Below are 21,231 nucleotides of genomic sequence, written 5' to 3' on the forward strand. Positions count from 1 at the left end.
TAGAAATATAACCCAGCCTTTCCTAAAATGTTACTAGCATTTACAGTGGGAAGAGGGCACGGGAGAATCTTGGATGCCATCTTGAAGAATCTTCATTCTAAGAAAGTGAAGCCCAGAGAGTGGAGACCACACAAGGCCAAGACTGGAAAGTGGACTGCTTGGAGAAATGGGGGAGGAGGGAGGATGGTAAGAGAAGATTTGGGGGGAGGGGGCAGGAGAGTTGCCTGCAGGGATGTCAAGGGCTGGCCCACAGAGGAAGGATCAGATTTGTTCCCCAGCTTCTGACAGCAACGGTGCCTTTCTCCTCGCCAAGTCTTTGTACGGCACCCCCTCCCTCCTTTTTTTCACAGATACCCCACCTCCTACTAATCTCCAACCTCACTCAATCCACTACTGACTCATTCTCTGCTTTTAAACATGCCTGTCTCTACTCCGCTAAAACAAATCCTTCAAAATTCTCTACCATCTTGTCGACTTATTGATTGTCTTAGATTGATCGACAGAGCTGTCCACACTTGCTGCCTCCATTTCTTGCCCGTGAACTCTCTTCTTCACTCCCTGAAATCTGGCTTCCAATCGAGTCACTCTACTGAGACCGTTCTTTGCAAAGCCACCAAAGCTCTCTCCGTGGCCAGATCGGATGGTCCTTTCTCAGCTTCTCGCCCTTCTCCGGTTCTCTGCTGATGGGACGCTGCCCGTCACCCTCTCCAGGCCACCCTTGCTTCTGGCTCCTCCCCCATCTGGCCTACCCCTCCTTCCCAGTCTCCTTTGTTACCTCGTTGTCTACATCACACTCCCTAAATGTGCTGGCTCCCCCCAGGCCCTCTTCACCCTTCCTCTTGGGGACTCCCATGACAGACGATTCCCAGATCACCTCCCCAACCTGGCCCCCTCCTCCTTTCCAGGCTTCTTACACCTCACTCCCCCAGACGTGCTCTTAGATCCAGTGAATGGCCTCCTGGGATTCTCCATCTCCTGGCTCTATTTAAGTAGGGATTATTTCATTCTTTGGCCCAGTATACCAGTGCCTAGTACAAGGCCAGGTGTACAGAAGGTGATTCATACATGCTTGTGATTTTTGGGGGCCACAGAGGAACCAAGGGGTAATGGCTGAAAGCTGCAGGGAGGAAGATTTAGGCTTGATGTTAAGAAAGACTTTCTAACAGTATACTGTACCACAGTGTGGAAGTGCGCCTTCCCAGCTCTGCCATCCCCTGTTCTAAGGCCCCTCCCAGCTCTGACACTCCATGAATACATGATCCTATGGCATTATCAGAGGCCTCCTCCACTCCCACAGATGTATGAGCCCTGTAGCATCACAATCTAAAACAAAACGGTGTTCCTGCCACCAGAATGGGAAAGTTGGAGGGAGGGCAGCTGCAGAATTCTACCATTTCCTCCTGTGTGACCCCCAGAGGACCAAGATACAAGGGCTGGTAAGGGGGGGGGTTCCAGGGGGCGGGGGGCCCCCAAGACTCTGCACGATGTCTGGGATAACTGCCCTCACCGGCCCCTGCCCTGCCCGCCGAGGACTCCACCTTCTAACTGGGTACAGGGACTGCCAGGCTCAGGGAATCTGGAAAGGACCTGACAGGTCATCGAGTCCAACCACTTCATTTTGTAGATTTGGAAACTGAGGCCCAAGGAGGGGAAGGCCATGCTCAAGATCACCCAGTAAGCAGCAGAAAAGTCCTCACACGAGTCCTCTTCTCACCGCCCTATGCTGCCTCCAAACGCCTCTACGAAGGAGGCCTTTGTCAGACAAATGAGTAAGAAAAGTCAGAAAATAGCAGTGTGCACATGCGCGCGCGCGCACGCACACACACACACACACATACACGGAGTTTACAAACCTTTAGTTAGGTAGGGAAATGTTTATTGCCCCCATCTTACAAATTAGAGAATTAAGATGCAGAGAAATGAGGATATTTAATTTATTCAAAGGCATATAGTAAAGGGGCAGGATGTCCAGTCCCCTCTTTTTTTACAGATGAGGAAACTGAGGCCTCAGGAAGTGGAGCAAACAGAGATTAAGTGACTTGTCTGGGTCAAAAACCTAGTAAGAGAGGTGAAGTCCTGTGCCCAAAGTCAGTGGTGGGATTTGAACTCAGATCTTCCTGACTCCAGGGCTCAGAGTTCTATCCCCTGGATTCCACGTGGAAGAGGGCTAGTTTCAGTCCTGTGATGCTTCTTTCGGATCACATCTGGAGTTTTAGAGGCCACATGATCCCAGATCTGGAGCACCTCAGAGGCTGAAGAGTCCCAAATCTCTTCCACTCATTTTACAGATGAGGAAACTGAGGCTCAGAGGAGCTAAATCAAGTCAGGCCAATGAGCATGTATTTATTTATTAAAATTTTTTTTTTAATTTTTAGGCAATTGGGGTTAAGTGACTTGCTCAGGGTCACACAGCTAGTAAGTGTCAAGTATTTGGTCTGATGCCGGATTTGAACTCAGGTCCTCCTGACTTCAGGGCCAGTGCTCTATCCACTGCACCACCTAGCTGCACCCCCACCCCCAATGAGAATTTATTGAGGGCTTGCTTTGTGCCAGGCACTGTGCTCAAGGTCAGTCCTGTCTTATGTCATGGCCTCTGGCATTTCCTCATTTCAGGGATGGGGAGGCTAAGTTGGGGTCAAGTGACTGGAGGGGGTTACAGAGCTGGTCAGAAGGATGCTTGCAATAGTTACCAGATCTAAGGCATGAACTCTGACCCAAGAGGACAGAAGGGTCAGTCTCTTCTGCAGAGGCCAGAGCTGGGCTCCAGAACGAGCCAGTGAGGAAGGGGCAAGGGCTGGGCCCGGCTTCATTCCGATGCCCTGCATAGCCTCTTGGGCACAGCTCGCCGCCACAGCTGCCAGTCTGGATTAATTATTCATGGAACAGAACATATTCACTCCCGACTCACTGATCAGACAACAGGAACCCTTAAAAAAAAAATCCAACCACCCAAACCCATAAACTGTTCCCAAAATAGCCCTGCTTTAAAAAATGTAAACAAACTGTGATATTTCCCAGGGATGAGCTCTGTTCTCTTGATTCCAGTCCTCAGCCTGGGCCCTGAGACAACAGGACTTGGGATGTGTCAGCAGGGAAGGGGGGCAGTGGCGCAACAAAAGCGGTGAAGGGTCCGAGCTCACGCCACAGAGGGAGAAGGACAAGGGCAAGCGGAAGAAGGCATCAGGGACATTCAGCCTCGAGAAGAGGAGAGTCTGGTAGGGCATGAGAGCTGGCTTCAAGTAGTGGAAGGGACGTCATGGGAAATAATGATGACAAGCCTGAGGATGATAAAAACAAGCGTGCACGGACTGCTTTAAGGCTTGCAAAGTGCTTCACAAACAGGACCTCATTTGAACTCCCAGCAGCTCTTTGGATTCCAAAGCACTTAGCTCTGGAATTCTCTGTTTCTTGGATTCCAAGTCATTCTAGAGTCCAGGATTCTACATTTCTTGGATTCCAAAGGAAACTGAGGCAGACGGAAAAGAAGTCACATAGCCAGTAAATAGCTAAGAGAGGATTTGAATCCAAGTCTTCCAGGATCAGAGCTAAGAATGAGAAGCTATGAGTAGAAAGGCAAAGAGACCCATTTAGGCAGGAAAAGTTTCAGTTCTGGTCCAGTCTAAACTACATGGCAATGATAATAACAGCTAAGCCTTGTACAGTGTCTTAGAGTTAGCAAAGTAATTATACAGGGTTGCCCAAAGGTCACCTAGAAATAGGAGATAATCAACAGAGGAAAGTGACTTGCCCATGGTCACACACAGCCTGGTTAGTGGCACAAGTAGAATTTGAACTCAGGACTTTAAGATAGAAAGTTCAGCTTATTCCTTGCACCTCGGGGCACTGCGTGTTAAAAATACAAAGACAAGGGACATCTAGGCTGGCCCTGGAATCAGGAGCACCTGAGTTCAAATTTGACGTCAGACACTTACTGGCTATGTGACCTTGGGCAAGTCACTTAACCCCAATTGCCTAAAAAGAAAAAAAATAAAAAATAAAACCTCCCTTCCTTAGTCCCATGCTTTCACTGCAGGGGTGTCATATGTGATCTCACAAATGTGATCATGGATGTAAAGAGAGTTGAAGACCTTATCTACACAGACACACACACGTACATAAACACTCAAACCTCTCTCTGCATCCCCAGGCACAGTACGTCCTAGTCACTGTCCAGGCATGAGAGTAATTTAATGAATCCTGATGGACCTCAGACAGGACTACCTCTTCCCTTGGATTTCTCTGCTTCCAAACACATTTCCAGATGACCCTTAGAAGTGGGTTTAAATTCCAACAGGGTCAACTTAAAAATTAACTTTTCACCCAGGTTTCTTCTCCTCTGACCCCAGCTACAGGTGGAAGGACAGCAGCCTGTTGTTGGCCGGTGAAGTTGCTGAATTGAGGATTCTTTCTGTTTTTCCTTTAAATGTACCATGTTTACAAAGCCGATTTTCAATTCAAATCCCCTACCCTGATAAAAACTGCCAGGATTAGAGCCTAGTTTTAAAATGAAAAGGGAAAGCCAACAATAAGATTCTCTCTCTCTCTCTCTCTCACACACACACACACACACACACACACACACACACACACACACACACACACACACCTCGTCCCCCAAAATTACAGAGTTGAGGGTCATGGAAATAAGGCTGCTACCCATTAAGCAAAGAGATTCCTGTGAACATCTAGAGAAGGATGGGCCAAATTCTTGGAGTCTTATTATTTTAAATAAACCTCAAAGAGCAAGGAAAGACCTTAAAACTGACCAGCAAAGAGAATAGGAGGATGGCTCATACAACTGCCAATTCTTTCTTTCATAAAACCCTCAAGTCCTAGAATCCAAGAATTTAGAATCTTGGGCTGCTTAAGAACATCGGATCTTAAGAGTCTAGGAATCGTAGCATCTTAGAAACTCCAGAATCCAGAATCCTAATCTCCAACCTTTCCCCCCCAAAAAAAAACTATAGCCTTAAAACAAGGACTTATGACCTCAGAACCCTAGAACCTAGAATGATAGATGCTCGGTAATTCAAGAAATCTAGAACCCTAGAATCATTTGATAGGTGCTTTGGAACAGGAAATGAAGAATCTTAGATTCTAGAATGATAGGTGTCTGGGAATTAAAGAAAGGTAGAATCCTAGAATCAAGGACTGGAAGTAGCTAGGTGGTACAGTGGATAGAGCGCCAGACCTGGAGTCAGGAAAATCTGAGTTCAAATCCACCCTCAGACACTTCCTAGCTGTGTGACCCTAGACAAATCATTTAACCCTGTTTGCCTTAGTTTCCTCATCTGTAAAATGAGCTGGAGGAAGAAATTGCAAACTACTCCAGTATCTGCCAACAAAACCAGAGTTGGACACACAGAGTCAGACACCACTCAACAACAACAATAAGAATCTAGAAATGGTAGGTGCTTTGTAATCCAAGAAACATGGAATCCTGGAATCTAGAATGACAGATACCTTGGAATCCAAGATGCAGAGAATCCCAGAGTCTAAATTATTATCCACCTTTCACATCTAGAACCTTTGACACAAAAAACTTACTTCCAGAACCTAGAATTGTAGCAGTATCCAATCTAGAACCATTGATACAAAAAAAAGCCCTCACCATCTCAGAATCCCAGAATCTAAATTATTAGATATTTCCCCAATCTAGAATTGCTGACACCAAAAACACAAGTAAACAAACAAACCCTTACTACCCTAGAATCCTCAAAGGACAGAATCTCAAACCCAGAATTTTAGTAGGAACTTTCTTTCCCCCTAATAATCTAGAACCATTAAAAAACCCACAAGGACTCAGATTCTTGGAATCTTGCAAACAGAATCCTGGAATCTAGAATTCTAGGCACCTAGAATCTAAAAAAATAATGATAAAAGCTAGTGAATTTTCTTTTTTTATTCCAAAATCTAAAACCTCCAGTCCCTAAAGATCTAAGAAACAGACTTCAGAGTCTTGGAATCATAGAAAGAGTCCTGAAATATACAATCTTAGAATCCTGTAATCCAGAACTCTAGGCCCCTAGAATCTAAGAAACAAAGATCCAGGGTCTTAGATTCTGAAAAACAGAGTCTCCTGGATTGTATAAGCCTGGAAATAGACAAAATACAAGAGCACTTGGGCAGCAATGGATTCCAGCTATCCCTTCTTCTTCTATGTTCTCACTGTTGGGAGATGGCATGCCCTTTTTGAAAGAATCTGCCCCAAACCCTGTACCTGCCTTTTTGCAAACTAACTTGGACATTGAGGCGTAAGATCCCCAACTTCTGTTTTTCCCTTGACTAGAGTTGCATGTTTCTTCTACCCATGCCCAGCCCTTGTGGGCAATGCAGCCAGATGGAGCTGGTACTCCCAAAGTCTGGGCACACACAGGATAGCCTAATAAAGAAATCTTGATGCTTAAAAAAAAAAAGAAGAAGAAGAGAGGTTCTTGGAACCCCAGAACACAGAATCTTGGGAACGCAGATGATTAAACAGTGTTCCTAGAACATCAAATCCTTAGGCATCATCTGGCCTAATTCACCCTTCCTTGGCCCGTGAATTTCATCTATAACATTCCTCTGACCTCATGATCATCCAGGCTCCAGGGACAGGATTTGAGGGGAGACAGGGGAAGCTCACTGGGAATCCCAACTTGGCTCTGCTCTTTTAAGACTGGAATAATTCCCACTTAGGACTGAGTGAATTCTCAGAGCCTGTGCAAAATCAGTGGAGAGAGTACAGAACTTACAGTTCACAACATCTGAGTTCAGATACTGGCCCTGCTAAATATTTACTCTTTGTATGATGACAACAACAATAACAACACTTTAAATAATTTTAATGATTAATAAATTAATATATTTTTAAATAATAATAATACTTCAAAGTTTTCAAAGCCCCTTACATATAATGTCTCATTTGAGTATCACAGCAAACAGGTGAAGTAGGTGCTATAATCATCATTTAACAGATGAGGAAACTGAGGCAGACAAAGGTTAAGTGACTTGCTCAGAATCACACAGCCAGTGAGTATCATTGGTGGGATTCAACCTCAGATCCAACTGATTTCAAGACCAGGACTCTAGCCATTGCACCAAGCTGCCTCTCAGTGTATTTCAGCTCCCTGGGCCTCGGTTTCTCCCTCTGTAAAATGAGGGGATTTGTCTTGTCAGCCCCTGAGGTCCCTTCCAGTTGTGATCCATGATCTTTTTTTCCCCCCCAAGGCAATTGGGGTTAAGTGACTTGCCCAGGGTCACACAGCTAGTAAGTGTCAAGTGTTTGGTCTGAGGTCACATTTGAATTCAGGTCCTCCTGACTTCAGGGTCGGTGCTCTATCTACTCCGCCACCTAGCTGCCCCTGTGATCCATGATCTTAAGTCACTTATCCTCTCTGGACCTTGGTGTCTTTATCTGTAAAGTAGGTGGACGGCCCCAGTCTTCAATCCTAACTCCTCTAAAGAGGTTTTAGGGCCAAAAGATTCCTGGCCCAGGTTTCAAAAAGAAAAGGAGGAAATGTGTCCCATGAATAGTTTATTTTCTAAATTCACATGACCTAGAAGTGCTGAGGGAAGAGCCAAGCCCAATCCTGGTACCACTCTCCTATGGCTCCGTACCTGACTCGACTTCCTGGCGCCCTGACTACATCAGAACAACGTTTCCCACCAAACCCTGACTAGTGCCCTGATGGGAAGGAAGCCGGAGCCTGGCTACCAGCAGGACCATCTGCTTCTCAACACCTGTGGGCGGTAAGGATGCCAACCTCTGAAAAGGCATATTCAGGAGCAGATAGCAACACAGGGAAGGAAGGAAGGGAGAAGGTAGGGAAGAGGTCAAGGAGGAAGGAGGAAGAAGAGAGAGAATACTGTTTCTCTGCCAGGACTCAGGCGACATCTAGGCTGAGCTGTTCCTCAAACAGCAAAGTGATTAAAGAAATTGCCTAAACTCTAAATTACTCCACCAGAATTTGCATTCTACCAGACTGGGGGCAGCATTAAATATCCCTTCACTTGTTACTGAGGAGGCAGGGGCTTACCTGGTGAAGAAGAGCTATCTCCAGAACTATTCCCCACCCCACCCCACCCCCATTCAGCATTTATTAAGCACCTACTATATGCCAAACGCTGTGATACGGGCCAGGAAGATGAAGCCCAAAGCTGATAAAGTCTCTGCCGCCTTCAAGAATCTCACATCCTACCGGGGGACCACAAGAGGAACAGAGGTTAACAAATACTGAATGTATAAAAAAATAACACCAACTTATTCTAAGAGGGAGAATGTGTTAACAAAGGTGGAGAATGAGGACAGGCTTCCTGTAAGAAGTGGGAGCTTCAGCCACCTTTGCCCAGGTGGTCTCCCATGCCCAGCAGGCTCCCTGTTCTCACCTCCACCTGGGCAAAGGTTCACAAGTGGGTAACGGCTTGCACAGGACACATCCTGGCTGTGTGACCTTCACCAAGTTCTTTCCCTCTCTGGGCCTGCTCAGTAAAATGAGGCACCAGATGGCCCAGCTTGAAATCGCCGATCCCAGCAGGCCAGCTGGCCCAATGGGGACTGTGTTCAAGGAAGTGACAAGAAATGAGATGGGCAGAGTGGATGGTAGCCAATCCACACGCACTGGTTAAGTGCTTTCTATATGCCAAGCTCTGTGCTAAGAGCTGGGGGTAAAAAGAAAGGCAAAAACATGGCTCCTGCCCTCAAGGAGCTGACATTCTAATGGGTGAGAAAACATGTGAACAACTACGTACATTATACACACATACACACACACACACACACAGAGTGCAAATGGAAGGTGATCTCAGGGGGAAGACACTATGGGGAGGAGAGGGAATGAAGACTTCCTGAAGAAGGTGAGATTTGAGCTGAGTCAGAAGTGCACAGAGCTGGGGCCTGGAGTCGGGAAGACCTGAGTTCAAATCCAGCCTCAGACATTTACTAGTTGTGTGACCCTGGGCAGGTCACTTCACCCTGTTTGCCTCAATTTCCTCATCTGTAAAATGAGCTAGAGAAGGAAATAGCAAACCATTCCAGTACCTTTGCCAAGAAAACCCCAAATGGGGTCATGGAGAGTCGGTGCCATGTGCCATGCACTCTGCCCAACTGGGGATACCAAGAAAGGCAAAGGACAGCCCCTGCCCCAAAGGGCGGTCAATCTGCTTCCCTAAGGGTCCACTCCCCAGCCTGGTGACTTTCTAAACTGAACTATCCATCCCTGGTACCAAGAGGCGCGGGCTCCCCCAACAGACAGGATGCTCCTGGGGGGCAGGCATCGTCTTTGCTTTGATTCTTCATCCCCAAAGGCTTGGGGATGGCACCTGGCACGTGATAAAGGCTTCATAAGGGCTCATTCAGTCAGTCAGTCACGAAATGACCTGTCCAGTGTCATACAAGGTGTAGATTCTAGAACCCAAGATCTGGACTGGAAATAGAGCACCTCTCCCATGTTTCTTTCATAGTGTTTTCTTTTTTAATTAAATTTTTTTTTTAATTTTTAGCAGTTGGGGTTAAGTGACTTTTCCAGTGTGATACAACATAGTGGTTTTTTAACATGAAGAACCCGAGACCCAGAGAGTTTAAGTGGTATTCAAAGTCACTGGGAGGAAGGAGCCTCACCCCAGGTGTCTGGGAAGCAGGGCGGAAAGGGACGGGAGGGGATGGTCTAGATATCCTCTGTTTTGGGGAATTGCGGGAGGGAATGTTTCTCCTTTTTGAGTCTCAGTTTTCTCTTCTGAAAAAATGAGGATTTCTAGTTCTAAACTGTAAGTTCAGAGAACAAGGCCACCATCATTGTATCACAGGGCTCAGCTAAGAACTCAGTACTGATGGTCATTTCTTCCTTTTTTTTCTTTTGTTTTAAATCAAACTTGTTAGTGAAGTGAGGTTTTTCTACAAGCAAAAATAATGCTCGGAAATAGTGAGGATTCCCTTAGCGTATGGGTTGGTCAAGATGGCTGCCGAGGTCCTGTCCAGCCCCCCAGCTCTGTGATTCTGTGGTATTTCTGATGCGGCGGTCAAAGATGTCTCTTGGACAGGACAGAGAGGGACAGGTCAAGACTACCCAAGGGACCCCAAACTCTGATAATCTGCCAGGGCAATTAAGAGAAGATACCAGAGCTAGACTCTCCATGGGTGTTAAGACAAAGAATGTCAGAGCTTGGGAGGATAGCAAGGGGGCCGCAGAACAAGGAATGTCAGGGCTGGGAGGGGCCTTAGAACAGGGTTGTCAGGGCTGGGAAGGGCCTTAGAACAGTGGATGTCAGGGCTGGGAGGGGCTTTAGAGGTCACAGAGTCCATCCCCTCACTTTACAGATGAAGAAACTGAAACCTGACTGACTCACTTAGAGGGCGAGATGGTCAACTTGGCCTGAAGACTCTCCTTTCTTAACTTTCCCAGCCACAGATTTTTCTACCAAGGCCCCACTCCCAATTCCTCTTTCTCTATAAAGATCAGGAGATTCCCAAACAGATTTCTGCTTTTCTATGCTCCACCCTCCACCCTCATTCCCATACACTAAGTCATCAAGGAAGTTTTTCTGGCCACCTCTACTGTGGTCCCTTACTGCCCTCCCTCGGAAATCTCAGTGTCCCAGAGTTTCTACACCATCTCTGAACTTCCAGAGGAGCTCAAGGGTGGGGCTAATCCTGGGTCTAGAGTTCTTTCACTCTGAAAACATGGAGCCCGAGCAAAGGAAAACAGACTTTATTGATGTCCTAGACTCTCCCTATCCAGGAGAGCCAAAGATATTTTCTGTGCAAAGTTGACAACAAAGATAATTTTTTCCCACCTCTGCGCACGCGCGCACACACACACACACACACACACACACACACACACACACACACACACACACACACACACTCTTCCCAGGCTGCCCCAAGCTTCATTCCACAGGGTCACACTGGTCTCTTCAATGCACTACCAACCTCGGAGCTCTAAACACAGACAGCCTCGGTTCAAACTCCACCTCCATTATTCTGTAAATGACTCCATAAAGGACACATAAGGTCGCTTCTGGCTTGAAATATGCAATTCTCACAGAATGAGACCAGCTTTTCCTTCAAGAGGCCACCAGTGACACTTCAGTCTCAGGCACTTAGTGGATGTAGTAGGTAGACTGTTAGGCTTAGAGTCAAGAAGACCCGAGTTCAAATGTGGCTTCAAGGCACCCAACTGCTGTTTGCCTCAATTTCCTCAATTGTAAAATGGGGATAACAGTCCCTCCCTTGAAGGGCTACTGTGAGGTACAAATGAGATGTCTGTAAAAAGTGCTTAGCACAGTGCCTGCACACAACAGATACTACATGAATGCTTCTTCCCTCCTTTTCTCCCCAATAATCCCCATCCCAGATGGGATTTTGTTGCTGTTCAGTCATTATCAGTCTCACACAACATTTTCTGACCCCATTTGGGGTTTTCTTGACAAAGATAATAAAGGGGTTTGCCATTTCCTTCTCCAGCTCATTTTACAGATGAGGAAACTGAGGCAAACAGGGTGAAATGACTTGCCCAGGGTCACACATATAGTAAGAGGCTGGATTTGATCTCAGGTTCAAACTCCAGGCCTGGCTTTCTATGTACCACCACCTCGTCGCCCTGGGTTTTAGGGGTCAATTAATGCAAACCTTTTGTTTTATAGCACCTGGCACACAGGCATATTTACTTGTTGTCGACTGATCTGACTGACTGTAGTCCAACTCTCACATTTTATAGAGGGGGAAACTGAGGCCCAGAGGTTAAGTGATTTGTCCAAGGTCACTTGAACATAGGTAGGAGTAGAGCATCATTGATTTGGAGGCAGAAGAGGCCTGGGAGGTCATCTAGTCTGACTCCATTTTACAGATGAAGAAACTGAGTCCCAGAGAGGAGATAAGGGGCTTCTTTCCAGCCCTCCTTCCTGAGCACCACACAGACCCTCCACTCTCCCTTTGGTTCCCAGGCCCTGATCATAGCAAAGCTTGAGACTTTTAGAAAACAGACCCAAACCACAGGACGGGGCTTGCTGACCAAAGGATAAGCACTTATGTCCCTGTGTTAGCACATATGATAATTAGAGGTTACAGCTCAATTTTTTTTGGTTTGCTTATTTTGATAAAAAGGGCAGTGAAAGCTGGGTTCTCCCAAACTCAGGAAAATGCCAGGAGCCAGGAAAACAGATGGCTACAATTTTGGAGGTTCTTACATGAAGAAGGGACCCTGTAACTGGATGTGGATGTCTGTGGCAGGCCTGGCTCAAGCTTGTCCTTGGAAGCCTGGGATTATGGACACACTTAAGGCAGGAGCACGGGGTAGGGGAATGATGCCATTTTGACACTTACCTGAGATTTAATTTTCGGTCTTCATCACTGCCGACCTCCTGAAAAGAGAGAAAGAAAGAGAATGACTGAGAGAGGGAAAGAAAGAGTCGTGGCTGGATGGTAATCACAGGTGGCAGGTGCCACCCTGACCCCCCAAATATCACTCAGCAATAAGGAGGAAAATCTCAGGAGGTGGCTACAGAGAATGGTGAGGGGCAGCATGGTGCTGCAGAGATGGGAGCGTGGGACTCGGCAGTCAGGAAGATCAGGGTTCAAATCCTGTCTCAGAAACCTCTCTGGGTCTTGGTGTGCTCACCTGGAAAATGAAGGGGCTGAACTCTGACCTCTAAGGTCTCCTATAAGAATCTTCTGCCTGGGGGCAGCTAGGTGGCACAGTGGATAGAGTACTGGCCCTGGATTCAGGAGGACCTGAGTTCAAATCCAGCCTCAGACACATAACACTCACTAGCTGTGTGACCCTGGGCAAGTCACTTAACCTCGCTGCCTAACCGGGAAAAAAAAAAAAGAATCTTCTGCCTGGCGTTCAAGGCCTTCCCCAATCTGGCACCCCTCCCCCTGCCCCAGCCTTTTGCTTACATGCCAACATTCCACAAGGACCCTTCGGTCCTTCTACGCTCCATACTAACAACATGGCATCCTGTGCACCTTTCAAGGGCGTCTAATCTGTTAATGGTCTTATATTTAACCCCCTACCAAGTGATTTCCTTGAATATAGCAGCCATGTTTTATTTAAACTCCGTAATGGCTAAACCGAAGGCTCTGCACAGTACACGCTTAATCAATATTTGTAAAGAATCATGGAGAATGAGGTCAAGATGGGTCCTTGGAACAGAGAACACCAGAGCTGGGAGGGGACTAGAATAGGGAATGTCAGGGCTGGGAAGGACCTAAAACAGGGAATGTCAGGGCTGGGAGGGACTGTAGAACAGGGAATGTCAGGGCTGGGAGGGACTGTAGAACAGGGAATGTCAGGGCTGGGAGGGACTGTAGAACAGGGAATGTCAGGGCTGGGAGGGGCCTTAGAACAGGGAATGTCAAATCTAGGAGGGGCCTAGAACAGGGAATGTCAGAGCTGGGAGGAGCCTTAGAACAGGGAATGTCAGATCTAGGAGGGGCCTAGAACAGGGAATGTCAGGGCTGGGAGGGGCCTAGAACAGGGAATGTCAGGGCTGGGAGGGGCCTTAGAACAGGAATGTCAGAGCTGGGAGGGGCCTTAGAACAAGGAATGTCAGAGCTGGGAGGGGCCTTAGAACAGGGAATGTCAAAGCTGGGAGGAGCCTTAGAGACTGTACAGACCAGAGGTTCCCAACCTATACAAAGGTTTCAGACCTCCCTCCCTCTCCTCTATCCCCATGATAGTACTTGTCATCTCAGAAAATACAAGAAGACCTGTACTAGTGAAACTGTACTTTATTCAGCATTAAGTATTTCTATTCCTTTGAAAAATGGTTTTGTGTGTGTGTAAACCAGATGATGTATTCAGTCTACACTAATTCTGAGTCACTTGATGGTCTGGCCGGGACACAAATGTGCTCGATAATGCTGTAATAACTCTAGCATACCATCGCCATCCCCACCCTTCCCACCCCCGTCCCAGAGTTCAGGGCCCATAGAGCAGGAACCAATAGCCTAGTCCAACAACCTCATTTAATGATGGGGAAACTGAGGCCCAGAGTTCGCACTGAGAAGTAGCATCTGATCAGCCAGGTTTCTGGCCCCCTGAGCCCAGTAGTTCCTGTCCCACTACCCCACAATGACTGCCCCTACTTTAAAAAGCACTATTCATCCTAATATTGGTCTACTGACCATCTGAGTAACTACCAAGGAATACTGCTCAGGAGTTGGGCTTGGGGGCAGCTAAGTGGCACCATAGTGCACAGACCACCAGGCAATATATAAGTTCAAATCCAGCTGAAGATACCTAATAGTTTTGTGACCCTGGGCAAGTCACTTAAGCTCTATTTGCCTCAGTTCTTCATCTGTAAAATGGGGACACACTGGAAAAGGAAATGGGGAACCACTTCACTATCTTCGCTAAGAAAACCCCATGGATAAGTCCATGAAGTCACAAAGAATCTGACCCAAATGAACAACAAAAAGCTGGGCTTGGAGTCAGGAAGATCTGAGTTCAAATCCTGCCTCAGACTCAGCTGTGTGACCCTGGACCACTTAGACTCTTTGGGCTTCAGTTTCCTCCTTTTTTTTTTTTTGGTGAGGCAATTGGGGTTAAGTGACTTGCCTAGGGTCACACAGCTAGTAAGTGTCCAGTCTCTGGTCTGAGACCGGATTTGAACTCAGGTCCTCCTGACTTCAGGGCTGGTGCTTCATCCACTGCACCACCTAGATGCCCCAGTTTCCTCATTTTTAAAATGAAGAGCATGTACTCGATTATTTAATATCACTTCCAGCTTTAAATCTATGACCCAATGGTCTCTAAAACTGCACCCTTTTCTCAAAACAACACAGGAGATTAATTTCTGGAACTTGTGAACATTTCCTATTTGGCACTGTCTGTAAGCAAAAAGAATATATGGAGTCTCCACCTGCCAAAGTTATTTGGCTTCTTCCAATTCTTCTTTTGGTCATGCTCCAATGAAACTTGGAGCAGTTCATCTGAAGACCATCTGGGAGGGTTGGAGGGCTGTAAACTCAATCACCGTCCACAGTGGCAGGCAAGGATCTGATCTGACCTCCAAACGCATAAAGGGAGGGAGGCGTGATGGCCAGCACCGGGGAGGTGATGATCCGCCGTTCCATGACCTGATCAGATGACATATCGATTAATGGGCTCAGTTCTGGGAGCCACAGTTTATGATCAGATCCATAGTGTCTAAAAGAGGGAGACCAGGATGCCTACAGGCCTTGACCTCATACCATAGGAAGTGACTGGAGGCACTGGGGAAGTTAACCTGGAGAAAAGAAGTATCTATCTGCAAATATGTTTGATTTTTTTTTTCAGTAGAACTAGTATTCAAAGGCAAGGCCATTTACTCTAAATCCAGTGAATTTTCCACTGTACATGATGCTTCGCCCCACAAGCAAAATTTGGATTGATCACAGCCTTTCTGGGAAGTAGCAATCACATCAGCAATAGAAAAAGTGATAGGAATGGGCATATCCCCACAGAAGGATAGTACTCTCTTCCCTTCCCAATGTCAAGCTCTTGGTGAACTAGTTCAATTTGACATCACCTTCTATTCTCCAATCACTTGCTGTGGTGTCTTTTCACCAATCAGGCCTTGTCAAAGGCCAACCCTGGATTACAGCCTCAAAAAGCCCTCACCTGATCCATCTAATCCCACAAGCTATATTGTCCTATATCTCTTTTTTCTTTCATGGCTAAACTCCTTAGGAAGGCCATCTACACTTAGTGTCTGTCTCCTCCTCTTACTCTGTTCAGTCTGGCTCCATTCAACTAAAACTGCTCTCTGCAAAGTTGCTAATGATCTCTTTCTCTTTTTTCAAAAACCAGATTTATTATTTATTTTTAGCATTTTTTTAAAAAAAATTCTGAGTTCTAAATTCTCTTCCTCCTGCCTGCTCTACCCCCACCTTTTGAGAAGGCAAGAAATGTGATATCAATTACACATGTGAAATGATGCAAAATTTATTTCCATATTAGCAATGTGGCACAAAAAAAAAGCAAGAAAAATAAAGAAAGTGAAAACATAATGCTTCAATCTGTACTCAGATTCCATCAGGTTCTCTCTCTGGAAGCGGATAACATTTTTCATCATATGTCCTTCAGAACTGTCCTGAATCACTGTATTGCTGAAAATAGCTAAGTCATTCACAGTTGACTATAATCAGAATTTTTTTTTGTTACTGTGTACAATGTTCTCCTGGTTCTGCTCACTTCACTTTGCATCAGTTCATGTGTCTTCCCAGGTTTTTCTTAAACCATCATGCTTGTCATTTCTTACAGTACAATATTCCTCCGTCATAATCATATACCACAACTTGTTCAGCCATTCCCCAACTGATGGACAACCTCTCAATTTCCAATTCTTTGCCACCACAAAAAGAGCTGCTATAAATATTTTTGAATATATAGTCCTTTTCCCTTTTTTTTTTTTTTAATCTCTTTGGGATACAGACCTAGCAGTGGCAATGCTGGGTCAAAAAGTATTCAGAGTTTGGCTGCCCTTTGGGCACAGTTTCAAATTGTTCTCCAGAACCATTGGATCAGTTCACAACTCCACCAACAGTGCATTAGTGTCCCAATTTTCCCACATTCCCTTGTCATTTCCTTTTCTGTCATGTTAGCCAATCTGACAGGTGAGGTATCATCTCACAGTTGTTTTAATTTGCATTTCTCTCATCAATAGTGATTTAGAGCATTTTTTCATATGACTATAAATAGCTTTGATTTCTTCTGAAAACTGCCTGTTCATATCCTTTGACCATTTATCAATGGGGAATGATGCCAATGATCTCTTAATTGCCAAATCTAATAACAGTCTTTTCTCACTTATCATTCTTCTTGACCTCTCATTGCTGATCCCCTTCTTTTCCTTTATAGTCTCCTCTCTCTAGGTTTTTGGGACACCGCTCTGTCCTGGTTCTCCTCCAATCTATCTGACCATTCCTTCTCTGTCTCCTTTGCTAGATCCTCATCTAGACCTCTAATCATAGATGTCCCATACGGCTCTTTTTTGGGCCCTCTTCTCCTTTTATATTATTTTACTTGATAATTTCATCAGCTGTCATAGATTTAATTATCATCTCTATGTTCAAACTCTCAGATCAACTCATCCAGTCCTAACTCCTCTCCTGATCTCTAGTCTCACATCTCCAATTGCCCATTGGACATCTTAAACTGGACGTTCCAAAGACATCTGAAACTCAACACAGCCAAAACAGAACTCATTATCTTTCCCCCAAATCCTCTCCCTGCCTCCACCTTCCGTATTACTGTCAAGGGCACCATCATCTTCCCAGTCCCTCAGGTTCCCAACCTAGGAGTCACCGTGGACTCCTCACTATCTCTCACTCCATCATATCTACCTTTGTAACCATTCTCATCAATTTCACCTCTACAGTACCTCTGATCAATTTCACCTCTACAGCATCTTTTGTCTATTTCACCTTTGCAGCATCTCTCCTCAATTTCTCTTCTGCACTATTTCTTGTCCATTTCACCTTTGCAACACCTCTGTTTGATTTCACTTCTGCAGCATCTGTCAAATACACCTCCTTCTATCCTCTGGTGCTGCCATCACCCTGGTGCAGGCCCTCATCACCTCACACCTGGATTGCTGCAATAGCTGCTGTGGGTCTGCCTGCCTCAAGTCTCTCTCCACTCCAATTCATCCTCTATTCTGCCACCAAAGGGATTTTCCTAAAGCACTGGGCTGATCATGTCACCCCCTCCTCAATAAACTCCAATGTCCCCCTAACACCTCCAGGAGCAAATACAAAATGATGTTTGGCATTCAAAGCCCTTCATAACCCAGCCCCCTCCTACCTTTCCAGTCTTCTTACACCGTACTCTTCAATCCAGTGACACTGGCCTCCTGGCTGTTCTTCCCACCAGATATTCTATCTCCTGACTGGGCATTTTCACTGGCTATCCCCTGTGCTTGGGAATTCTCTCCCTCTTCATCACCACCTCCTGGCTTCAAGTCCCAGCTAAAATCATGCCTTCTACAGGACACCTTTCCTCTGTGGATTATCCCCATTATATCCTGGAGATAGCTTGTTTGTACATACCTACTTACCTGTTGTCTGACCCATACCTTGGAGGTAGGGACAGTTTTTTCCCTTTCTTTGTATCCCCAGCACTTAGGACAGGGCCTAGTACATAGTAGACACTTAATGCTTATTGACTAAATAAATCCCACTATCTGCTTCCTTTTCATGTGAAGACAATGGACCTGGAGGAAGTTATAAACTTTCCCAACTGGGTCCACCACAAATCAATGCTATCTAATCTCAATCCAGTTATCATTTTTCTGCAAGTATCTGAAGGGTTGTCACATGTAAGAGAGAAGAGACTTGGTCTTCTTGGGCCCAGAAGACAGTAGTAGGAATAATAATAGCTAGTATTTATATAATGTTTTAAGGTTTACAAAGTACTTTACAAATATGATCTCATTTTAACCTCTCTCTCAAAGTGAGTGCTATTATTATGCCCCATGGAATATTCCAGCCAGAAAGACATGGAGCCCAATTCCCTCAGTTTACAGAGAAGAAAAGCTGGAAGAGCAAAGTCTCTTTAAAGTGCTTTAAGCCAGAGAGGAATCCTAGAAGCCTGGATCTAGAGCTTGGCAGGACCTTCGAGGCCAGCTCATCTAACCTCCTTATTCTATAGAAACTGAGGCCAAGAGGAGGGAGTGACTTGCTCAAGCTTACACAAGGGGTAATACAAGCTCCTCCTTAAGAAGAAGGATTGTTTCATTCTTTAACTTTGTGTCACTAGCACCTAGCATGGTGCCTGGCATACATGTAGTAGGTGATTAATAAATGCTTGTTCACTGATTGACCTATAAAGAGAAGCTAATATCATCAACCTCATTATCATGGCTTTAAAAGGTGATGATCAGTTGGTCACTCCAAGAATTGAAGGAGAAAATGAATCATCTTTCACAGAATGTCAGAGTAAGAAGGAAACAGTCCAACTCACATGTATCAACGTTAGTCATCAGACAACGTGGCTATTACTGTGTAAAACATTCTCCTGGTTCTGCTCACTTCACAGAGCAAAGTCTCTTGAAAGTCCTTTGTAAGCCATAGCAGGGTCATAGGAGCCTGGTTCTAGAGCATGGCAAGACCTTCGAGGCCAGGAGTGGGGAGGACTTGCTCAAGGTTGTAAAAGGAGCCCCTTGGCATGCCTGGAGCCCCACTACCAGCAAGTGCATGAGGCAAGATATGAACTTAGGTCTTCCTGACTTCACATCCAGCCCCCTGTCCACTAACATCATCTAAGTACCTAATGGTTCGAAGTTTCAAAGAGGCCACTTTCAGCCTGATGTCAGCAACATCTTCCTCACAACCAGAGCTGTCTCAAAGGGTCATGGATTGCCTCAAGAAGTGGTGAGCAAGTCCTTATTGGAGGTCTTCAAGGAGAGGCTGAACGACCATTTGTCAGAGATGTCGTACAGAAAGTTTGAGGGCTCCATGTCCGTCTGGCCACAGCACTGCACGGTCAAAGGATTAAGAGCTACAAAGGGCACCTGACATTATCCAGTCTACCCAGATCACTGTATACATGAGTAAGTCAGTCAGTCAGTCAACAAACATTTGCCTACATGCATGCCAGGCACTGTGCTAAGTGCTGGGATTGGTCATTATCCTATGGGCATTCAGGTATAGAGCCAAGACTGGAGCCCAAGGTTCCAGATTCCAAATCCAGGCCTTTCCCACAATGGGTTCTAAGGCCCTTTATAGAGCTAAAACGTTTAAGACTTCCATGACTATCTCTTTTGATCCTCACAGCAGCCCGTGAGACAAAACAGGGAAGGCGTGATCAACCCCATTTTACAGATGAGCACAATGAGGCAAAGAAGGAAAGTCACTTGGCCAGAGTCATACCGCTAATGAGGGGTGAAGCTGGGACCTGAATCCAGGGCTTGGGGATTCCAAGTCCAGGGTTCTTTCTCCTATTCTAAGCATCAGCTGAAAAGACAACCACCCAGAGGTAGAAGGCTAGGGAATGTGATAGAGGTATACACTGTCAGACTGAGTTGATCCACTGGCTAGTTTGGATGAACTGCAAGCTCGCGCTCTCTCTCCCCCCTTCTTTCTTCTCCCCCTCCTTCCCCCATCCTTCTCTGTCTTTGTTCTCTCTCTCCCCCTCCCCCATCTCTCCTACCCCCATCTCCCCTACCCCCTCTTTCTCTCCCTCCCCCCTCCTCTTCTCTCTCTCTTCCCTTTGTATTTTATGTCATAAATGGATGGCTCTCTGAAGTGGGTAGGGGAGGAGATATATTTAGAAAGGCAATGTAAAAACGAGACAAAAATTTTTTAAAGAAAAAAGAAGTACCCCTCCTTCCCTACCATGGTCTTTAAGATAGACACAATATGAGAGTGTCTGAAAGGAAAGAGTGTATCTAAAAACACTGCCAACCTTAAAAACATGAGGAAATATCGGTTATCATTATTATCTGAAAAGATAATTGACATCAACGCAGGTATTTATTAAGTGACTGTTATGTGCCAGGCACTGTGCTAAAGGCTGGGAATCCAGAGAATGGCAAAACTCAGTCCCTGCCCTCATGGAACTCACAGCCTAAAGGGGAAGACAACATGCAAACACCTCTGGACAAACAGACTAGAGACAAGAGAAATCGGGAGTGAAGTCAGAAGGAAGGACAGCTCCTGCTCCCTGGGGCATTTAGATTTATAAAGCCCTCTGGTCTCAGAGGCAGACCAAGGATTATCACATTCTGATTCTGCAGATGAAGAAACTGAGGCATTAGTTAACAAGGGAAGTGATTCTTGTGGCCACACACCTAGTAAACGGTAGGGCTGAGCCTTGAATTCCAGTCATAAGAATACAGGCTCAGATCTAGAGCTAGAAAGGACCTCAGAGGGCTCTCAAAACCAACCCTCTCATTTTACAGATGTGCAAACCAAGGCAGAAAGTGAGGAAGACACTTGCCCAAGTAATCGAATCCTGGTAACAACAGATTCAAATTCAGGTCCTTTGAGTCCAAATCAAAGGCTTTTTCCATTAAAAAAAAAAGGACTTAAAATTGTCTTGACAATCACAGAGATGTGAACTATGAAACATTCTAAATGGTTGGTTTATTTATGTAAAACTAAGACAAGCAATATTTAATATGCCTTAAAGGATTTCTGAACGGTCAGGAGTTATTGCTTTTTGTGCCCTTGAGTTATTTTTCTTCATTTTTGCCCCGTACACAGAAAACCGGAAAGAAAAAAAATCCCCAACAGCTCAGCCCTCTGGGGCTTGGCATATTCCGCCC

General features: G+C 45.7%; 1 protein-coding gene across 1 annotated transcript in view; it reads right to left on the reverse strand.

Moving 5' to 3' along the window:
• Positions 1–21,231, reverse strand: part of SSH1 (slingshot protein phosphatase 1) — a 102,682-nt gene that overhangs the window by 75,303 nt on the left and 6,148 nt on the right. The window contains exon 2 of the mRNA XM_021007977.2: positions 12,302–12,339. Coding sequence (XP_020863636.1) covers positions 12,302–12,339 — 38 coding nt within the window. The remainder of the gene's footprint in view (positions 1–12,301; positions 12,340–21,231) is intronic.

This window comes from Phascolarctos cinereus, unplaced genomic scaffold (assembly GCF_003287225.1).
Source record: "Phascolarctos cinereus isolate Bilbo 61053 unplaced genomic scaffold, phaCin_HiC Scaffold_4;HRSCAF=312, whole genome shotgun sequence".
Taxonomy (NCBI): Eukaryota; Metazoa; Chordata; class Mammalia; order Diprotodontia; family Phascolarctidae; genus Phascolarctos; species Phascolarctos cinereus.